Raw genomic sequence first — 22,531 nt, forward strand, 5'->3', positions numbered from 1 at the left:
GGAATAGAAGACATTCACAGGAGACTTCAGGAAACCCTTCTAACCCAAGAGCTAAGTTATGCTCCACAACTCACAAACCATAGTTGGAGACTGACATCAGACGTCATCCTAAAGGATCAAGCAAAGGATTTTTTTCCCCCAAGTCTAAGGTACAGTTCAACATCCTGACTCATTTTAGGATGGCAAATACAGATAGTGGCATAGTGTGAATCACTGTATCTTGGCCAATGATATTACAGAATAGTTGTTAATACACCTGAAACCTGGAATCATCAATTACCCATTTATAACAATGGTCCCATCAGAACTATTTGTCCCTTTGTTATTCTTCCTTTTCACCTAATAATCTCTTTCCACAGAACTTAATACCCTGTTATCATAATCGATGAAACTGGCAAACTAATAATATTAGTAAAGCAAAAAAAAATTAGCAATTGCTCTTGAAATGTTTTATTATGGTTGTGAATCAATTTTCTCTTTAGAACTTGTAACACTTTAAACAGAACATACATGACAGAGCAGGCACTCAATATTTTGTCAGTTATAGAAGAGGAAAGGAACAACTAGGTGGCTCAGCTGTTAACAGAGCTGGGCCTAGAATCAGGAAGAACTAAATTCAAATATAACTTCAGACTCTTGTTAGTTATGTGATCCTGGGCAAGTCACTTAAGCTGTTTGCCTTAATCCACTGAAAAAAGGAAATAAAAAAAACAACTCTAGTTAATCTTTGCCAAGAAAACTTTATGGACAATACTGGCATGCTACAGTTGACAAGTTCATGAAATCTCAAGACAAAACTGAACATTAACATAGAAGATGGTAAACAATAAGTATAATTGTGTTTGGAGAAGAAAACCTAAAGTGAAAATGTGGTATAATAGATGAAGGCACATGAAATATGGGAAACTTGGGTGAAAGTCCTGCATGTGGTTCATACAATCTGCATGATTGTGGGCAAGTCATTTTTTCATTTTATGTGGAATCCCTTTAAGACTAAGTTAGAGATGAGCTGTTAATGTGAAACAGGTGAATATCAGTTCTATAATGTCATGAAGCAACAGACCACTTTCTATTAAAGAAGCTAACTTTTGTTAATGAAAGTAGCATTATAATATACTCAAGAAGCTGGAACTCAAATTTCTCAGAAAATGAAAAAACTCTGTACTTTGAGTGATGTAAACCTTGAAAGACACTTTTCAACCTTGTTCACAATTGATTTCTATAAAGGTTAAAAAAAAATCACCATGGATATATTTAAACTGAATCTTTATGTCCTCCATCAGGTCCTCCCTCCCCCACCCCCCAAAAAAATTAAGTCCTGTTATTTCCTAACTTCCTATATGAAATCAAATTACCTATTAAGGATTTGTAATGGCATTTTAAAAATTCAGTTGCTACTATGTTTATAGTATTTCTGGTGTGAAAGTTCCTTATTTGATTGCTAATTATTTGTCCCTGGAAAGATAATAGAGAAGAATGAATTTAATACTCTTGACAACCTTGATCTAATGTTTAACTTTAAAAGTGTTTGTGTAAACTTGTATAAACTTATTATATCACATAAAGTCAACAGAAAAGTTGGGTATAAAGCACGAAGTATACTACTTTAAAAACATGTTAAAAAGTAACATTCTTTAACCAATAATAGGAATTTCAAAAAATTTACTCTATTTTTAAGTTCAGCAGTTTGATTTTGGAAACTGTCATATACAGACTACAGTGGCCATAAAGTAAAATACAACAAATTACGTAATGTAATCAAATCAATTCAGCTATTAACAAGGACTGTCTATTGATGCAGAAACTTGGGCCATAGACCAAGTACTAGTACCTGTATGTACTAGCATGCAGATTTTGTGAGATTTAAATTATTTTCTTCTAAAAGCATATTCTGCATTTCAAATGCATTCTAATCTGAACCATTTGGGGAAAAAAGCTCAAATAAGTCGATATTGTCTTAAAAACAATTCTTAAGAAATATCACATCTTTCCATTATGTAATTATTCAACCATTTTGTTTCTTTTTGCCATCATGGGTATGTATTTTTAAAAATATCAAATCAGAATATGGATCTGCTAATTTTAACAAGTCAATATTCAAAATAAGAATAGCATATTAAAATACATCCTGCAGTTCTCCTGACTATGAATTTATTAGTTTTAATTAATAATTGTGAAGTACTTTTGGGAGCAGGTAGGAGGGAGAAGAAAAAAATGGTAATTCATATGACAGATCCTCATCACCTAAAGGAAGTGAAAGTTCACATCTGAATTTACTATATAGATATTAAAACATTTTAGAGACAATTTTAGTGCCCACATTTTAAAAACAAGTATATCCTTAGGAAATGATATTGTTTCTTTGAACCATAAACAGAATTAGGAAAAATTTTTTACCCTTTGAGTACCAATTTTAGAAATATCGTACCAGTTTGTCACTACAATTTCAAATGCTTTTAGGTAGAGTTCAGACTTATCAACATGGTAGTTCAGGAGTTTCAATTGTAGCCTAGTCTTTTTTTTTTGGGGGGGGGAGAGGGGAAGGAAGAGAAAGGGTTTTTGCCAGAGATACTAGAATAGTTTTCCATTTCCTTTTCTAGCCCACATTTCAGATGAGGAAATGAGGCAAACAGGGTTAAGTGACTTGACCAGGGTCACTCAGATTTGAACTCAGAAAGATGAGTCTTCCTGATTCTAAGCTCAGTGCTCTATTCACTGCACCCACTAGCTGCTCTATCAACATAGTATTGAGGCAAATGATCAAGAACCCTTATAGGAGATGCCTGTTAACATAAAACATGGTCCATAATGACCAATTAAAAAACACTCATTGCACATAAGGAAAATGTGAACTCTCCGATTTGGGAGAAAATATTTATGACAACTTATTTCAGACTTTCAGATCAATTAAAAGTGATAAGAAGGGCAGTTTTCCTGGTCTTAGAATGTTATTTCCATATCTGAGGCAACATCAAGGATAACAGTGCTTATGACATCTTTATTCAATTCACATAGAAAAGCATGCAGTATTAATGTAAAACAGTACAGTATTAATGTAAAATGTTCAGTGCACATTAGGTAAACAAGTCATTAGCATACAAACCCATTTTTAAAGGCCTGTATAGGGAGACTGAATGTTTGGAATAACAAATGCTTTTCCAAACCTAAATTAAAAATTGTGCTTCACTCTTCCCCTCCCCCACCCCCTACCTATTCACCACAAATGAAAAAAAGCACTTGTAACTTACATAAAAGAGACATTCTATTACTAACCAAAACTTAACTTTCCTTAGCATGGAAAACAGAGCAAGCAAGAATGCTAGCATGCACAAAGACCGTGGTTTCGATAAAGCACAGTGCCATGCAAACAGCAAGTTCAATATTTCAATAAGTATTTATCAGAGCTAGAATTTGGGACTGAAAATTTGAGTGCTCTATATCCAAGCCATGAAGTTAACATACTTCCCCACACAGAGTAGGCTGAATTTCTAGTTTTCCACAAAGAGGTAGGTAAAAAGACTTAGCTATATCAGGGGAAAGAACAAACAAAAGATCAAACCCAAACCAACCACTTTGACATTTAAAAATATGGTTCTTTAATTTCTGAAGTTGTACCTCCACTGGCTAGTCAAAAACAAAAAAAAAACCCAAAAAGACAAAAACAAAAACAAGAAAACCCCCACAAAAGCTCAAATTTAAAAATCATATAGGATATCAGGCCGCCATTGTTTTCAGGCCTATAGTGCTAATTCACAATGTGTGAATTTGCTTAAAGTCAGGCCATTCATTACTATAATAAAATAAAAGTGGCAGGTAATAGAAATTTATATACTGAGAGAAGCATTATGAAAACAAAATGTTTTATGGACAATGCAGACAGCTCTAAGACTTTTATTTAAGAAGATCTACAAGATGCTTTACCACCAGCAGGCTACTGCACCTGACAAAATACAAAAATATGAAATATATCCACCCTGATACATCACAAAAAATAATGATGCTAATGTTAAAAGAAAAACACCACCAAATTTCTGACATTATTCAAAAGGAGGTTCTCAAAAATATAAAAATAAAGACTAGCCCATTCATTTTTGATTTAATTTTTGGTTAAAAGGATCAATAAAAAATTTTCTGGGGTAAGGGGACTCTTGGAAGGGCAGGAAGGAAACAGTTCAAAAACTTTCTTTTTCCTCTCAAGACAAAGTACCTTTTCAATAGAATTGAATCAACTTTTAGTTGCTTTGGATGGGCTGGCACTAGAAAGGCTACTCTGGATTTTTCTTTTTGCTGACTGATTCATACTCTTATTCCTCTTTTCAGGCACAAATGAGGCAGACCACGGGGACTGAAGGTGATTGTGAACATTGTGCATCTCTGAGGACATCTTGAAAAAAGATGGCCCAAACCTCTGATCATCAAACAGCTTATGTGAGTTACTAAACAAAAAACTCTGGGAAAACTCCCTCTGAAACAAACAGTTCTGAGGTTTGATTTCACTTGTTCCTGAATTGGGAGAGGGGAGGAGTGGAAAATGTTCATTCATCTCTTGGTCAGATGGTGAAAGAATGAAAAAAGAAGTGGGTTTCCATTCATTTCTATTTCCAGGCTGATCAAGCAGCTGAGAACATTTTGTAAGGTTTGGTTTAGTTCTTTCTTCTAGTTTATCAGAATCATCCAAAAATTCACTATTTTGTACTAATTTTGTTGGGGTTTCCATGTCGGTGGATTTAAAATTGTTATAGGGACTCTTACTGTTGTCTGATTCAGACATCATGGAGTCCAGCTCAGAGATCTTATCAAGATAAGCTGCATCCATTGATGCTTCGCTGGATGTTCTAGTACGATTCATTTCAAAGGAGCGAATAGAATTTAATCTTTTAGATAGACAGGAGCCTGCTTTCTCATTGGATTTCATTGACAGTTCTCCAGAAGAACTTGCAACTGGGTTTTGCTCTGAACTATCAAAATCTAAGTTTTGGACAAAATTGGTAGGACAACAATCCCAAAACACTGATTTTGGGGAAGTGAAACTTTCCGACTTCTTTCCATTTTCACTACTTGCATTGTCCTGAAGGGAATCTTTTCCACAACTGCTTGAGGTGCCACAAAAATCATCAAATACCAATTTTCTTAGGTGGTGTGAGTGCTTTCTAATGCTCTCTGTTTTGACCAGAGAGCCTTCTTTGTTATCTGGGGTATTGAGCTGAAGACAACTAAGAGATAAAGAAGGGGTACAGGGAGCTGGGAGATCATAAATTTCCTCATCTTTATAAGGATCGCAATTCCCAGTTTTATTATTCCATTGTCTTTCCAAACAGGCATCCATCCTTGTATCAGTAACATCTAACAGAATTTTCAACTGTTCTGGGAAGAGTTCTTTATTCTTACAACACTCTGTTTCTCTCTCACTTGAGCCTTCTTGAGTAGCAGAGTTAATATCTGAAAGCCTACTACATGAAGACTGTGTTAGATGTGTAGAAGTTGGGTTAGCTGGAACAGGCTGCTTTCCAACACAATCTACCTGACTTGTTAAAGTTGTGGTATTTTCCTCAGGGTGACTGTTTCCTTGGCTTTCTGCAGAAAGTACTCTTTGGCTAATGGAGTTTGTCGGTTCAGTTTCTTCACTTGAGCTTTTTAGCAATGAGATTTGAGATTCTAATTCTTCTATATATTTATCACTTCGTTCCAGGGCTTTCTTTAGGCGATTGGTTTCTCGCTCATACTGTTCTACCTTGGACTGAAGAGCAGCAACTGTAAACCTGCCAAACCTGCAAGAAATGGAAGAGCAATTAATTTTCCAACTGAAGTAAGTTCTTATACTTTTTTTCTGTTTAAAACATTTAAGATCACAAATAATTGCACATTCTGATTTCACAAAGATAACATTGAAATTTCAGGCCCCTCAGCAAATGGGGACATAAACAGACTCCACCATTGGTTACTCAATATTAATAATGACTTTTCCTATATACTAAGAGGTAGAAATGAACAATGGTGAATAGCTAACAGTATTCTTTACTAATGAAATCAGATTATTAGTTGTACTGAGGTAGAAACTATCCGAAGATTATCCTTCCAAAAGCTAGACCTATCAATTCACTTCAAATATGCATGAAGAGTTATCCCCTAAAACAATGGCAAAGATTTATGATAACATTTGAACAGTAGTCCACATCTTGAAATATTTACATTCAATCATTTTCCTATCGTACAGCCGTGTTTTACAATACATTTCTTACACAATGTCACCTTGTCAAATATAAAATGCCAATTTGAAATTCAGAAATCTTAACAGTCCTGAGAGAGATGGTTTTAAATACTTATTTGGTCCCTTTCAATTACAGCCATCCTAGATCTACAGCTTTTTACTCAGCCTTGCTGAGTCCTATCCTTTAACTCATTCCAGAGCTACTTATTTTTGGCATTTTACTATTGTGTAGGACATCAATCTCATTTCTCCCAACTTTGAAATACAAAATCTGTGCTTGGGCTCAGATAGATTCCACATAAAAATATTTTCATACTGTTCCTGAACACAAAAACTTAAAAAATTGAGGTTGAAAAGAACACATCAGAAAATCATCCTTTAATCACATTTTGTTTTCACTGACTTTTCCCCCAAAGAGCAGGTATTAGTAAGATGAATGCATTAGTGTACTGATAAGGATATTAGGAAAATCCATATATCTTGCAAGAATCAAATGCTTTCTGATTGGATAATGAATTTAAGCATAAAAGGCTACTCTGACTCTACTTTCCTTCTATCTTTCCCTACTTCCAATTTAAAGATTATTCCTTTTCCAAATATACACACATTCAAAATATTTTCTAAACCTTAGACACCTATTTATTTGTATGGGTTATTTCAGTGGTACCCTTGCCTGGTGGTGGTAGGAGTATCTCCTCAGAATTTCTTATAACTCTCTGAACCTATGGTATTGCTTTCTTTGACTGAACTTGCTTCTATAATAGCTACACTCCTATCTACCTACCCTACTTCCTATTCTACTCTGATATGAATCAAACTCTCTGTCAGAACTGGAACAAGTATCAATTAAGTACCTATTATGTTTCTGACAGTGTATTATACACTATTTATGATGGCAAATTCTAAGAGACATGAGACCAACCATTAGATGTGCCCCAGAACTTGACATGACATCTCCAATCTTGATAGACCATCTTCAATAGCTGAAACATACCTTTCCCTCATCCCTTTGCCTCTCCTACTGGCTCCCAAACAAAAACAAAAATAGATTACTTCCATTTTACATATTTCTTTTTCTGGCCTTGTCTTTTGTATCCATCATTCCCTACTAATCTGTGTACAGATTAGAATCCCCTTAATTCAAGGGTTCACAACTAAAGTTTATGGTCACTAAGGTGTGCATAGATAGATTTTAGGGAATCTGTGAACTAGGATGGGAAAAATGACCTTTTTACTAATCCTCTAAATAAAATTTATCATGTCCTTCAATTATGAATATAGACAACAAACCATTATTCTGAGGATACATTAGTCTGAATATGTCCATGATAAAAAATAAAGTTCAGAACTTCTGCCTAAATAAAATATTAGTTTCTGGTGAGCAGATACTATTATGACTATCATTATGCATGCGCACACACACACACACACACACACACACACACACAAATACGCTCCCTCCCCCCCATTCTGTTTCTGTCTTTCTCTATGTCTCTCTCCACCTTTAGCACTTTAAATATAAGAGGCAGCTAATACATACTTGCCATATTGAATTTGTTTTGCAAACAGACATATCTGTGTTAGTCTCTACCCCATTTTTATTGAAAACAAAACAAAAAAAACCCTTCCATTTTCTTTTGTGCTAAGTTGCATTCTAATTTAGAGGCAACTATTAGTTATCCAGGTCACCAAGGAGCCTGTGTCCTGGTGCTCCTATTTAGTCTGGAAGAGTTAAATAAGTTGCAATCTGTGTGGCCCTAAAAGGAGAGGTCTGAGGTACATATGATTTCCTAATAATGATTTTCTCTTTGAAATTAATTATATTTCCAAAAGAAAGCATATTCCTTTAGCTTCTAAAAAAATGGAAAAGCAACAATCTGTCCTTTTTGACAAAGAGGATATATTTTAGGGATGGGAAAGTTAAGAAAGGTAAAATTTGCTAATTGGAATATTTAAATATAATGCCAATACATGTTGCAGTTCCCTTAATAGAAACTTCAAACACTGAACCCTCATATTAAAAAAAAATCATTCCTTGATCAATGTGCACAAAATTGGGGGAGGCAACTTGAAACACATTTTCTAGACTATTGTAAGAAAGAGATTTTTTCATCTTTACATACACACCTGGCAAGTTTTTTTTAATGGTGATAACTATGTAATATGTTTATTTAATGCAAAGAATAAAAATGGCAACCTCTAATTTGCTTATCATGAGAGTTTTATATTCTTCTTCCCCCTTTTTTTTGGGGGGGGGAGGGGAGGAGCAACTGGAGTTAAGAGACTTGCCCAGCGTCACACAGCTTGTAAATGTTAAGAGTCTAAGGCCAGATGTGAACTCAGATTCTACTGACTTCAGAGCTGGCACTCTGTCTACTATGCGACCTAACTGCCCCAAGTTTTGCATTCTCAAATATAATTTTTATAGCTAGTGTCTTTAGGTGAAAAATCAGATGGCTCAAAACCTGGTAATAGGCAATATATGAACTGCTGCAGAGGAGGCTTTTTTTATAAGGAAATGTTAGAAAGACCTTTCTTCACCTCCAACCTTAGAAAATTTCAGCTCATGAAAGGCTGTATGGTACAGCTGAGGCAAAAGACTTGAGTTCAAATTCTGACTTTGGAATTTCACCTCATCTGTAAAACGGGAATGATAATGCTTACACTGTATACTTTTAAGAATACTTGCAAAGAAATGAGAAAAAGAGTGTGAAAATGCTTTGTGATAGTAAAGAAAACTTATTTTAAAAAAACCTTCTGTGATATAATTAGATTTTGGTTTAGATAATAATTTTATAATTCTCCATTTATTTGTTCTAAAGCTTCAAGTTAATTTTTCAAATGCTCATCAACAGCTCAGCAACATCACTGAAAGGAAGCCAAAATGCCAACATAAGTGAAACCTACTGTAATTCTTTGCATCCTGAGACAGAAAACTGACATATTATGAGATGAAAGCCTGAGAATGAAAATAAACCAAAAAACATCTCTTGGAAGTCTCAGCCAAGAAAGAATCATGGTGTAGGAGACCTGAATACTATTCAAGGCTAGCTTAGGGCAAGTTATCTATCCAAGATTTGCTACATAATGAGCATGTGCCTTTGGGAAAAATATTTAACATCTTTGGGCCTCAGTTTTCTTATTTGTAAACTGAAGAAGTTAGATGAGATGAACAAGGAGGAGTCTTCCATGTTTAAGTCTCTGATTCTGATACTATTTTGTGCCTCCCTCTAGGACTCGGTCTTCTCATCTATAAAATCAGAATAAATCAGGTGATATCTAATGTCCTTTTAACTCAGACCATGGTTCTAGCCCATACATTTCCTGACAGATAAATCTCTAAAATGTCCTAGACAAGAGCTCATCAAGCCTTTGGATCAATAATACTTGTACTATTAAAAAGACCAGTAGCTTAAGTCAATGAACAATTATTATTAAAAGCCTACTATGTGTTGTGGACACTGGAGATGCAAAGACAAAAACAGACATGTGCTCAAAGCACTTACATTCTCAAAGGAGACGTGTGTGTGTGTGTGTGTGTGTGTGTGTGTGTGTGTGTGTGTGTATTATGTGGGGGAATGGAACTAGGAATTTTTGGGTTGGGCTAATGAAGACCTCATGTAGTTAACAGAATTTGACCTGATCTTTGAAGAAAACCCAGTTTCTACGAAGCAGAGGGCACATTGTAGACATGGGAAGTAGCCTGAACAAAAGTATGAATGTGAGAAATATTATATATAATCAAGAATGGCAAAAAGGCCATTCTGCCTGGAACAAATAGTAAATAAAGGTGAATTATATATATTAAGATTGGAAAGGTAAGTTGAATCCAGGCTGTAAAGGACTTCAAATGTCAAAAAAAGAATTTGTATTAAGATAGCTAGGTAATATAGTAGATAGATCACTAGAGTTTAAAGCAGGCAGACCCAAATTCAAATCTAAATTCAGATACTAACTAGCTATGTGACTGCTCTTAACATGTGCTTCAATTTCCTCTTCTAAAAAATTTGAACAAAGATAGCACCTACTTCTTAGGATTGTTGTGGACATTTGTAAAATACTTTGTAAACTTAAAAAGCTGTGAAAATGAGCACTGCTGCTGCTACCACTATTATTATTAGCATATTATAGAGTAAATAGGGAGTCAGTGGAATTTACTAAACATGAAAGTGACCTGATAATATCTGTGCTTTAGGGAAAGTACTTTTACAGTTATGTGGAGGATAAATTGGGGACAGGAGAGACATGAGCCCAAACAGCAAACTACTGTCATAATCCAGGCATGATCTCAACTGACTACCACATTAGAGTGGTGACCATTCATCACTAAGCAGTGGCCATGTAAGTATTCAACTAGTGATGACACAAGGTTGTTTGTTTTTAAAATTCTTTTTCAATTAATAAAAATATATGCTCTCCTTCCCATTCCACTCCCATCTAAAAAAATCTTGCAGCAAATATTCATAATATATATTCAAACAAAAGATTTTCTTAGATTGAACATGTGAGACATGAATTTTTTAAAAAGTATATCAGTAATGAATCTTGAAAAAATAATTTTTTTCTCTTAAAATGGATCCATTCCTATATTAATACATGAGATTTAAGAGAAGAAAAAGGTTTTTCTGCTTTTGATATCTTCCTTAAATACCAAGAATTCTGGCATCATTAAATAGTTTTTTCATCAAAAATACATATCATTTTCAACTTCATAAAATCACAAATCCTATTTTGACATGTCAAAATCATGGGATTTAGAACCAATGGGAAGTTCAAAGATAATATATTTGTCATCTGACTTTCAAGGAAACTAAGTTAAAATAACTTGAATTAAAATAACTTGAACAAGGTCATCAGATAATATAAGTACTAGAACCAGGAATCTAAACTCAGATTCTATCACTTCAAATCTTATGTTCTTTTAAATTGCTCCATACCAAATAGAAGGGGACTCTGGATTCATACATGTCACTCTGATTCAAGTAATCTTAACAACAATTCAACTTCTACTCATCACATTATATTGCTCTTTACTGATACAAAGAATAATCATCTACATTATCTTCTTCCAAGTAGTACAGGCAATAACATCTCCATTTTATAGATGGGGAAGTTTACTGGCTGGTAAGCTGCCAAGTAGAAGAGCTGGGTTTTGGTGTGTTTAAAGTTCTCTGAACTGAAGTTTACTAAGCAGTAAAACAAGAGATAATCTTCTTTATACTCCTTAACCTTAAATAATTCTTGTGACAGCAATCTGTAAATCTGAAAGTATTATATAAATGTTAGCAAAATGCAATATGGTCCAGTAGGAAAACTGAAAGATTTGATGTCAAAGGACTTCAATTCAAATCTTAACTGTTACTTATTGCAGAATCAAGACCCATGGAAAATTATGTCAGGAGAAATCTTCCTAATAATTTGGCCATCTAAAAGAGGAATGGGCTGTCATGAAAGGTAATAGGGAACAATACCTTCCCATGTTCTCTCCCTGTCTTCCAATGTCTTAGGTACCATTCCTCTTGATGAAGCCAACCAGACTATGTGTGCCACTGATCTCATTCCTTTAGAGAGATGGCTATTTTTATTTTTTATTATTATTTTTAAAATAACTTTTTATATTTGCAAGTTATATGTATGGGTAATTTTACAGCATTGACAATTGCCAAACCTTTTGTTCCAATTTTTCCCCTCATCCCCCCCCACCCTCCCCTAGATGGCAGGATGACCAGTAGATGTTAAATATATTAAAGTATAAATTAGATACACAAGAAGTATACATGACCAAACCGTTATTTTGCCGTACAAAAAGAATCAAACTCTGAAATAGTGTACAATTAGCCTGTAAGGAAATCCAAAATGCGGGCAGGCAAAAATATAGGGATTGGGAATTCAATGTAATGGTTCTTGGTCATCTCCCAGAGTTCTTTCACTGGGTGTAGCTGGTTCAGTTCATTACTGCTCCATTGGAACTGATTTGGTTAAGAGATGGCTATTTTAACATGTATGTAGAAAGAATGTGAATCCAAGATTTTTTCAAACCACGCAAGGGTTTTAACTCTACTAAGTATGAAAGACATACTTTGGAATTGCCACATCTATGAGCTTGGGATGTTAATCAACTTTAATAGTCTCATCTCTTACTGTAAGAAAAAAATATAATGTGCTTGTGACATTGCCAGATTCTTTTTTAAGGCAAAATGTTTTCAGCTCTCATTGATTACAGAGTGCCAGCATAGTATAGTTCATAGAATATAGAATCAGGGTAAAGAAAAACCTGGGTTTAAGTATTATTCTTGGGATACTTTGTTTTTAGGAATCTGGTAAAGTAACCATATAGCATCAATTTAGCCTCCATTCCAGCAACGAATCTATAATGACAGAGGAGTTTTCTCAAGAACCAAACTCAATTTGCATTTTGTCATGTTTTTTATTATACCTGGTAGAATTTTTCTACTTTAAAGACAAAGTTTAAAAGACTAACATTCTGACAGAAAATATGGAACACTGTTGTGGTCCTTAATCCTCCAACATCATTGAACAAAGAAGATACATACAATTTAAATGGGAGGATATCTCAGTGGAAAGGTAATTAGAAAAGGCCTCTTCAGAAGGAAAAATTTAAACTGAGTCCTGAAGAGAGGGAAATAAGAAACCAGAAGTGAGGAGAGAGAGCATTCTAGGTATGATGGCCAGTCATAAAAAAGACCTAAGGACTTTCAGAGGGGAAAAAAAGAGCAGAAAGAAGGCTAATATTGCTGGTTTTAGATCACAGAGTATATAGAGGGGAGGCAGGTATAAGAAGCCTACAAAAGTAGGAAGAATCCAGATTGTGAAAGGTTTTAAAACATAAAAGAGCCACTCTAATTTAGTGAGTAGGATAGCAATATGAAGAGATCTATGTTTTAGGAAGCTCAAACTAAATGGAGAATCAACAATTATGGGGAAGCTGGGAGGGCCTTGAAAAGAAAGATAATGAGTTGTTCTGAACATGCTATATTTGAGATGTCAATGCATATCCAGCTTTGTCTAATTGACATTTAATATGTGAGTCTGGAAGTTATTAAAGAGATCAAGGTTGTACTGATATGAAACAGTACATATTCATGTGTACACATGTACACATCATGTACAGAGATGAAAATCGAATCCATAGCAGCTGATGAATTCATCAAATGAAATGATATAGAAAAAAAGGATCTAGGAGAGAGGCCCGTGACACATCCACAATTAATAAGTAGGATTTGGAGGAAAATCTAACAAGGAAAACCAGGGGAGAATAGTGTCACAAATACATAAAGAGTATCAAGGATAAAAGGATGAATTGAAGTATTAAAGGTTGCAGAAAATTGAAGAAAGATGGAGACTGAGAAAAGACCATTAGAATCTACAATTAAGAGATCATTAACATTAGAAAGAATTTATTTTGGTTGAATGATGAGGCTGGAAGTTAGAGTGGAGAGTTAAGAGTGTGAAAAAATAAATCTGAGTACATAGTTTTTTCAAAAATTTTAGCCACAAACTGAAGAGAAGACATGAGATAATAGTTAACAGGAATGGAAGGATCAAGAGGGAACATGAGAGATAGGAGCATGTGTGTAGTCAGAAGGAAACATTCAGTAGACTCAGTAGAGATTATAAATGGAGAGGTAGGGGAAGCAATCTGTTGTAAAGATGGGATGGAATGAAATGAGATCACTTGTGCCACAACTTCATGTGAGATGGCAGAAATAGTAGCAGAAAGCATTTGGGAAATGTGAATTGAGAGGGGAAGAGAGAAAGCTCTTGACAAAGGGCATCAATTTTTCCAGTGAAATATGATATGATCTGAGCTGAGAGGGAGGGAGGAAGGGGAGCTATAGAAGGTTTGAGGAGGGATGAAAAAGTCTGAAAGCACTGCTGTGGTGAGTAGGATAGTAAGTCAATTAGGGAGGTGTAACAGGATTGCCTAGCTGCAAGAATAATCATGGAACTTGGATTCAATACTGGCTCTCTTCTTCAAATGTTCTCTGGAACTGATGAAAAAGTCTCTCAGGAAGCTTCCAATTTCCAGTCTCCTCTTATTCTTGGCCTTGTTCCTAAAGGGATGTACTACCAATCATAGCAACCTGACCTCATATAACCAGCTTTTCTCTGCAGTGCAGGTATGGAAGGAGTATTTTGTTTACTTTGTAATGGCATCTTCTCTACTTTTGAATTGTATTTATTTTACTTCAACTCCAACTAGAAATACAAAAAACAATGTTACTCAGAATTATAGTAACCTATCTGGTGATTCCGATGAGCAAAGTGGGGAAAGTAATATTTAAGTCACAATCCTGAAATCCTGAATCCCAATTCTTAAGTCCAAATTGCCCAGAAATTTTCAAATAATATTCTTATCATTTTCATGGAATGTAGTTTCTGTACAGTTTATTTGGGTGCTTATTAGGAAGTATTATGACATATCTCAAAGAAAATTGCTAATTGGACTCAATTATTTCTGGAAGAGTTAAAGATAGAAGAGCAGTAGAGGAAAAACTGAGAAAGAAATGAAGGTGCTGCATGAAAATTACAAGAGGGAATTTAACAGCTTGGTAAAAGAGGAACAAAAATTCACTGAAAAAAAGAACTTAAAAAGGAGACCAGGCCAAATAGAAAAGGACATACAAAAGTTCACTGAAAAAAATAGTTAATAATAAGAATAAAGAAAATAAAATATTAAAACAGGACAAGAGGAATCTAACAACTCCCTGAGACATCAAGAAACAAGAAAATAAAGTCAAAAGAATAGAAAAAAGAAAAATGTGGACTCTTATCAAATCTATAAAATAAATTGAGGTAATTTAAAAATTATTAGACTGTCAGAAAGTCATGATCAAAAAAAGAGCCTAAACATCTTATTTCAAAAACTATAAAGGAAAACTACCCTGATATTTTAGAGCCAAGGGATAAAACAGAAATTGAAAGAATTCACCAATCACCTCCTGAAAGAAATCCCAAAATGAAAACTCCTAGTAACATCACAAACACATTCCAAAGCTTTCAGATTAAAGATAAAAGAAGCCAGAAAGAAATCATTCAAAAACTGAAGCCACAGTCAGAAACATGTAAAATTTAGGAGCTATCCCATTGAAGAAGGCAAAGGAACTATGATTACAATGAAGAGTAACTTACCCAATAAACTAAGTAAATCCTTCAAAATAAAAAAAATTGAAAAATAAAGAAATAGAGGACTTGCAAGAATTCTTGATGAAAAGCCCGTAGATAAATAAAAAAAATCTAAAATTCAAAGAGAAGCTGAAGAGAAACATAAAAAGGGAAACACAAAAGGGTAATTACAATGGACTCTGTATACAATGATTCATGTAACTCCTAAGAAGTCTATCATCATGATACTTAGAAGAGGGTCTATGTAGACAAAGGTAAGTGTATATGTGGATTATGTTGGGATGATCTCTAAAAAAGGGGGGGGGAAGGAAAAAAGAGGTAGAATAGGAAAAATTTTCTCACTACAAGAAGCCCACAAGGAAGATTTTTTTAATGAAGGGCAAAAAGGGAGTATGGGGTAATGTTTGAGCCTTACTCTCATCAACTGGGTAGTGAAATCTACCTTACCCAATGGGAAATAGGAAAGAAAGGCAATAAGGGAAAAGAGAAGGCAGAGTAACGGAGGCAGTGGTCAGAAGTAAAACAGACTTTTGAGAAGAAAAAAGAGAGAATGATAAAGAGAACAAAATAGGATGGAGGAAAATATATAGTTTTCATAAATATATGAATGGAATGAACACACCCAAAAAAGGGAAGTATATAGAAGAATAATTCGATTAGAAATCATAATCCAACAATATGTTCTTAATAATGGTCATGCTTGAAACAGAAAGTCACACAGAGTTAAAGGGTTAGAACAGAATGTATTATGTTTCAGCTAAAATTAAAAAAAAAATCAGAATAGGAATCATGATCTCAGACAAAGCAAAAGTAAAAACAGACTTAACTTAAAAGAGATAATCTGGGAAACTAAATTTTGCTAAAAGGTACCATATACAAACAATGAAGTAATATCAAAAGTGATGAAATAATATTTTTAAAAAATTTTAAGCAAGTTTCAGATAAAAGTCCTTCTTTCTTAAATATATAGGGTCAAATCTATTTAAAAAAAAAAAAAAAAAGAGCCATTCCCCAATTGATAAATGGTCAAAAGACACGCATAAGCAATTTTCAGAAGAAATCAAAGCTATCTATAGTCACATGAAAAAATGCTCTAAATCATTACTGATTAGAGAAATACAAATAAAAAACAACTCTGAGGTACCACCTCACATCTCTCACACCTCTCAGAAATAATAAATGTTGGAAGGGATGAGGGAAAATAGGTATACTAGTGAATTGCTAATGGAGTAATGAACTGATTCAACCAATCTGGTGAACAATCAGGAACTAGGCCCAAAGAACTATAAAACTGTGCCTACCCTCTGATCCAGCAATACAATTCTAAGTTTGTATCCCAAAGAGATCAAAGAAAAAGCATCTATATGTACAAAAATATTTATAAGAGCTCTGCGTGGTAGCAAAGAATAAGAAACTGAAAAGATACTTATTAATTAGAGAATGGTTGAACAACTTGTGATATAGGATTGTGATAAAGTACTACTGTGTTATAAGAAATGAGGGGAAATTTTTCAGAAAAACATGTCAAGACCTATATGAACTAATGAAAAAATGAAGAACCACATCACAATACACAGAGCAATGCTGTAATAATGCTCAAATGTGAAAAACTTAACTACTCCAATCAATACAAGGATCCAAGGCAATTTCAAAGGACTTATGGTGAAAAAAAAATGCTATTTAACTGCAGAAAGAGAGAACTGATGAACTCTTCAGTATAAATTGAAATATAAATTTCTCACTTTCTTTGATTTTTTTTAATATGGCAAATATGGAACTGTTATATATTATTTCACATGTATAATTGACATATTACTTCTCAACGGATGAAAGAGAAGCAGGAGACAAGAGAATTTAGAACTCAAAATTTACAAAGAAAAGAATGCTAAACACCAATAAATAGCAATTTCTTATTTTTTTTAATGAAGTGGTAAGGTTGATTTCCAGAATGGAATGGATATAGAACAAACAAATAAAGAAGAAACATGATGGATGAGCTACACAGGCTTCCACAACAGCTTCTTATGAGAGTGGAGGTGTGGGGAACAGTGTATTAAAATAGAAAGAATCCTGATTTTGAAATCAGAAAGCCTGACTTCAAATACTACTTCTGATGCTTAGTAAACAGGTAATCTTAGGCAAGCCACTCAATGTTCCTGAAACTTAATTTATAAAATGAGGTGGAGAGCTAAATGGGTCTTCTTTTCAAGTACATTTCAGTCTTAGGTGTGTATATCCATGAGCCTCACCTAAATTCCAAACTCTTTTGCTGGATTTTCAAGATCATCTATCTATAACTTGCCCTTACTCTACTGATCAACTTAATTTTACCCTTTTGCCTTTGCACCTGCCCTCCACACCATTCCATTTTTATTCATTGTCCTTCACATATATTATGCTTATTTCCAGTCCCCATGTCTTTGTTCATGCTTTGTCCTCATTTCTGGACCATAATTCTATCCTTTTATATTTATCCAAATCCTATTTAACCTTTGAGGTCCAAGTCAATTATTATTTCCTTTATGAAACCTTTTCAGACTTTTTCATTTTATATTCTCCTTTCTCTCACTTATTTTAGGTGTTATTATGTAATTTAGCACTATACTTCTTTACCAACTGTGCCTGAAATTCAGTAAGTATTTACAAGGAATCCTCATACACTTATGAAATCAAAAGTCCAGAGCACTTCTATTCCACCCAAAGAAATTTTCTCAGGGTTATTTTATATATTCAATTAACAAGCACATATTATGCTCCTTATATGCTTGACACAAAAATGAAATAATCCCTGACCTCAAGGAACTTGTGCTCTATTGGAGAGAAACAACATATTTCTCTCACTACCTAGAATCTAAGTTCCTTGATATAATGAATCAAGTCTTAGGACTTTTTTCTTCCCCTTCTCCACATAATATAATATAGTCTTTGGTATAGAACAGGCACTCAAAACAATGTGCCTTAATAGGAGAACAGTATGGTCTTCTTCTTGGATATCTATTTTAACAGTTAAAAAGCATGTTCCCTAACTTTTATGAGCTTCCTTTAATAAACAAATCTCAGAGAAATACTTGAATCTGTACTAGGAACAGGGACATAAAACCATCTATTGAATGCAGGTCAATCCATCATATAGTAGAAAGCTCAAAAGCAATGATTTGCAAAAATAACGATTTACTTGCTGACTTTAATAACCTATACCTCTGCTCTGCTTTATCTGTTCAGATAAACAAAAGTTCTATTTCTATCACTGGATGGAATTTATGCACTCCCTTTCCTCTTGGGTACTTTTCCTCTAGAGGAAATGATAAGATCACTTGACTTTCTTAAGATGTGTCTTAAAAAACCTTTTATTTAAAGTATATTTCTGAATAAACTATAATTTATCTGAATTAAAGCTTTAAGTTCTCTTCATATAATAGTTTCCAAAGTAGGGGCCAGATCAGTCTCTTTTTGTGATATATTAGCTTTTTTCCCCCTTTTGGTCTACTTTACCTTGTACAACATGACAAATATATAGAAATGTTTTTAAAGGTACTGTACATATATAACCTATATCAGATTGCTTACTATCTTGAGGAGAGGGGAAGTAGGGAAGGAGGAGAAAAAAATCTGTTACAAAATCTTAGAAAAATGAATGCTGAAAACTATCTTTGCATGTATTTGAAAAAATAAAACAGGAAAAAAACCTAGAAGTAAATAGACATAAAGATGAAGTTTTTTTTTTTCCCTATCCAAGTATACAGACCTTTTTGGGGTATATTAATCCAAGATTAAGAACCCCTGCTTTAAAGGAATGTTTATATTCAATCTCTCAAGGACATATTCTTCTTTTAAATTTATCATCTCTAATTTTAATTTACTTAAGCTCCTTCTTCTGGAAATAGAAGAACATGTAAGGCTCAATAGGTAGAATAATGCAAAATCAGCAATCAAAACCAGAACATCATAGCTAGATCCATAACTAAGAGAAAAAAGGCCCAGAAGGTAGTTTAGGAGACACTCGTTGAATAGACACATAAAAGGAACAATGTGAGTATTTTTTGTTTGGTTTATAAAAGGACCCTCTCATCCATCCCAAGGAACAACATTTTTATCTTGTTCTTGACCATACAAAAAGAGAACTCTCTCCTCAGATGAACCAGACCTAGGTATTTTCAGCTGTGGTCAGCTGCTTCTCTGAATCCCAGTAGGTTTGGAGATGCAGAGTAAACAAGGCTATAAATCAAATGCAATGCATTTAATACCTCAATGCATTGCAAATTGATCTGCAATACTGTTAAGTTCAAGTCACGTTTCTAGTGAGACATGTCACATTAAGAGGAAGGAAGGGAGAAAGGAAATTCAGAGTCCTTCTATTGTGTTTGGTTCCAATGACTGTGGATATTTGAAAAGCATGACCAGATTTTCTTCAGGTAAGATTCTTTTGATTCTTGGTAATGTATCAAGTTGGAGGCATAGGTATTTAAAAGATACCATTCTCATAGCTGACACTACATCTGAAATATTTGGTGGGCAACTTTTCAAGGAATAAAAGCTGCAAAATAGCTTGAGTTCCATTCACTGTGCTGTGGGAAGTAGCTAATGGACAGCCATTACTTTGACTGAAGGGGAGCACTGCCAATCAATGATCATCACTGAGATCCAAGCCACCACACAACAACAACAACATTTCCTAAGCTTATTTCACTCATTTGTCAAAGTGGGACATTATCCCAATAGAGGGGAAGAAAAATGAAGATGAGGAGTGGAAGGGAAGGAACTATTTAAAAGTAAAAGCTCTGCTTCTGTCTCTACTGATAATTGAGCTTGGCGGTGGATAATTACAGCTCCCTTCTGCCATTTCCTGATACCACACTTGGCTTTCCTGGAGGCAACACTTTCTCTTCTCCAGCTGACAAGCTGGGCTATTTCTGGCGGGATAAATTTGCTTTGTCTCCCGTCTACTGCCTTCGCTTTTTTCCTAATGGGGAGAAGTGAATGCTGGTGGTTAGGAGAGCGTCAGAAGTCCTGGCCTGCTAACCTCAGAGATGGCACCTGACTTCTGGGAGCTCAGTAGCCTCTCCCTTGAAACTTCCTTCCTAAAAACAGTAAGAGAGATCTTTATGAAAACAAGTAGTGCCTTCTTATCTCTATTCTTTCTCCTCTCTTCCTCTTCTTAAACCTTTCAGTCCTGATTTTCCCATCACCACTTAAAATAGTGTTAAGGGTCAGTTAAGGGATCTTCTGTTACTTACAATATTTTATGCCATCTTCCTAGAGGATACATGGGGCAGCATGTTATGAAAGAACATCTAATGCTAAAGTGGGCAATCAGTCCCAAATCTGTAGAACTGTTCTCTATATCCTGTTTTTGGAAATATTGCAGTGCTTGCCTGTGCTCTGGTATTATATACTTAAAATGTAAAACAGGTCATGTGAAATCTTCTTTCATCAGAAAAGAGGAAGATAAATTTCTCCAGAATGTAATCCTTTTTTGAAAAATGATGGCAGAATATTCAGACATGGTCAATATGTGGGTTGATTTTAGTTAACTATACCTTAAAAAAAAATCTAAATAGTGGTAGGCAATGGGTCACCCAAAAGCCTTTGGCTGAAACTAGGAGTGTACTAAACAGAATATTAAACAAGAAAGGAATATTATGATGAACATGCATGTTCAAATAAAAAAAAATAGTCAAATTGCAAATATACTATAATGGCCTCCATGACCTGAGTAAAAATGGTGATAGATTTGTACTGTGAAGATCTGGATGAGATTTGTTTTAGTTCAGACACCTGGGGCAAACTATTTAAATCTTCCTGAGACTCAGGATCCAAAAGGATGAATGTGTCTTTATCACCAGTCAATAAAATGATGGATTTTCTCACAGCAATCCAAAAAGTCCATATCTTAAGAAAAAAAACAGGGCATTAGATGGACGACAACGAATCTAGACTTCATGGAATGTCGAGTCATCTCTAAACTCAATAGCTCTGTTGTGATGGCCAAATGAGAAAATATGCAAACCACCTTATACATCCTACAGTTTCACGTGGCAACTACTCAGCAAATGCTGAAACAAGTTTTATAAATAAAATACATACTTTTGGGGTGATCTGTTATCAACTTCAGCCTTCAATCGCAAATTCTCCCTCATCAGGCCACCATTTTCCAAGTTTAGTTTCTTATTTGCCTAAGGAAAGAAAGTGAAACATAATATAGCACAAATGATGATTATAAATGCTCTTAGAATACCTATAGCAAGTCATCTGTAATGTTTTTGTTTTTTAAAGAGATATCAGAAAACTACCTGTGAGAATTGTGTCCTCACAAATGAAGCCATCAATATAAAATCACTGAGAACTGCTTTTGGAGATTCTACAGGATATTTTATCCATAATTCCCAAAATACTGAACAAATTTCCTACTGAGGGAGAAGAAAACCTCAATGTGATATTCATTAACACAGGGTTGTTAAGGGAATGTTAAAATAGCAAAGCCATGTCTTTTTGTTTTCTTATTTTTCAATATAACTTAATACTTTAAAGCACCATAACATTACCATGTGCATATATCAGCAAAATTAACATTGAATGATTATCTTGCAATAAGATAATCTTTTTAAAAATTTGTTTACAGAAAATTTTTCAGTTATTACCTAACATTACCAAAGAACCTAAGAGGCAATATTCCTTGCTGCCAACTAGCTGTACAGTATTAGGCAAGTCACTGTCCCTGTTCTAGATGGCCTCTAGGGATCCTTTTAGCTCTCCATCTAAGACCCTATGACAGGTCAAAGAACTGTAATCAACTGTTTCAGGAGGCACTCTCTAAAAGAGGGAAGCAAAACAGAAGAGAAAGAAAGATAACTGCATTTTGAATGAGCAGATGTTACCTAGGAAACCCTGAAGAGAGATGTGACTCTACCTGAGTGCCTCTTCACATGTGTGTTTCAGTTGCTTGTTTTTAAAATGAAGGTGCTGGACCCAGAAATGTTAGACAGCTTATCTAGATTGACTAGACCTAGACTCAAATCTCAAATCTGATAGTTATTGTGTGGCCTTGGACAAATGAAAGCCTTCATAAGTCTCAATTTTCTCAAAATTTAAATGAGGAGTTTGGATTAGATCACAACTGAGGTTCTTTCCAGCTCTAAATCTAAGATCTCATAACATAAAACATTCAATTGATATGCT

General features: G+C 34.4%; 1 protein-coding gene across 3 annotated transcripts in view; it reads right to left on the reverse strand.

Annotated features, from left to right (window-relative positions):
• Positions 1–434: 434 nt before the first annotated feature.
• The window catches only part of OBI1 (ORC ubiquitin ligase 1), a 41,472-nt gene continuing 19,375 nt past the window's right edge, over positions 435–22,531 (reverse strand). For all 3 annotated transcript variants that reach the window (XM_051983960.1, XM_051983962.1, XM_051983963.1), the window contains exons 5-6: positions 21,440–21,528; positions 435–5,768 (exon numbers count right to left, since the gene is read on the reverse strand). In XM_051983960.1, coding sequence (XP_051839920.1) covers positions 4,226–5,768; positions 21,440–21,528 — 1,632 coding nt within the window. In that variant the 3' untranslated portion in view covers positions 435–4,225. The remainder of the gene's footprint in view (positions 5,769–21,439; positions 21,529–22,531) is intronic.

Source organism: Antechinus flavipes, chromosome 3, assembly GCF_016432865.1.
Source record: "Antechinus flavipes isolate AdamAnt ecotype Samford, QLD, Australia chromosome 3, AdamAnt_v2, whole genome shotgun sequence".
In the NCBI taxonomy this organism is placed as follows: domain Eukaryota; kingdom Metazoa; phylum Chordata; class Mammalia; order Dasyuromorphia; family Dasyuridae; genus Antechinus; species Antechinus flavipes.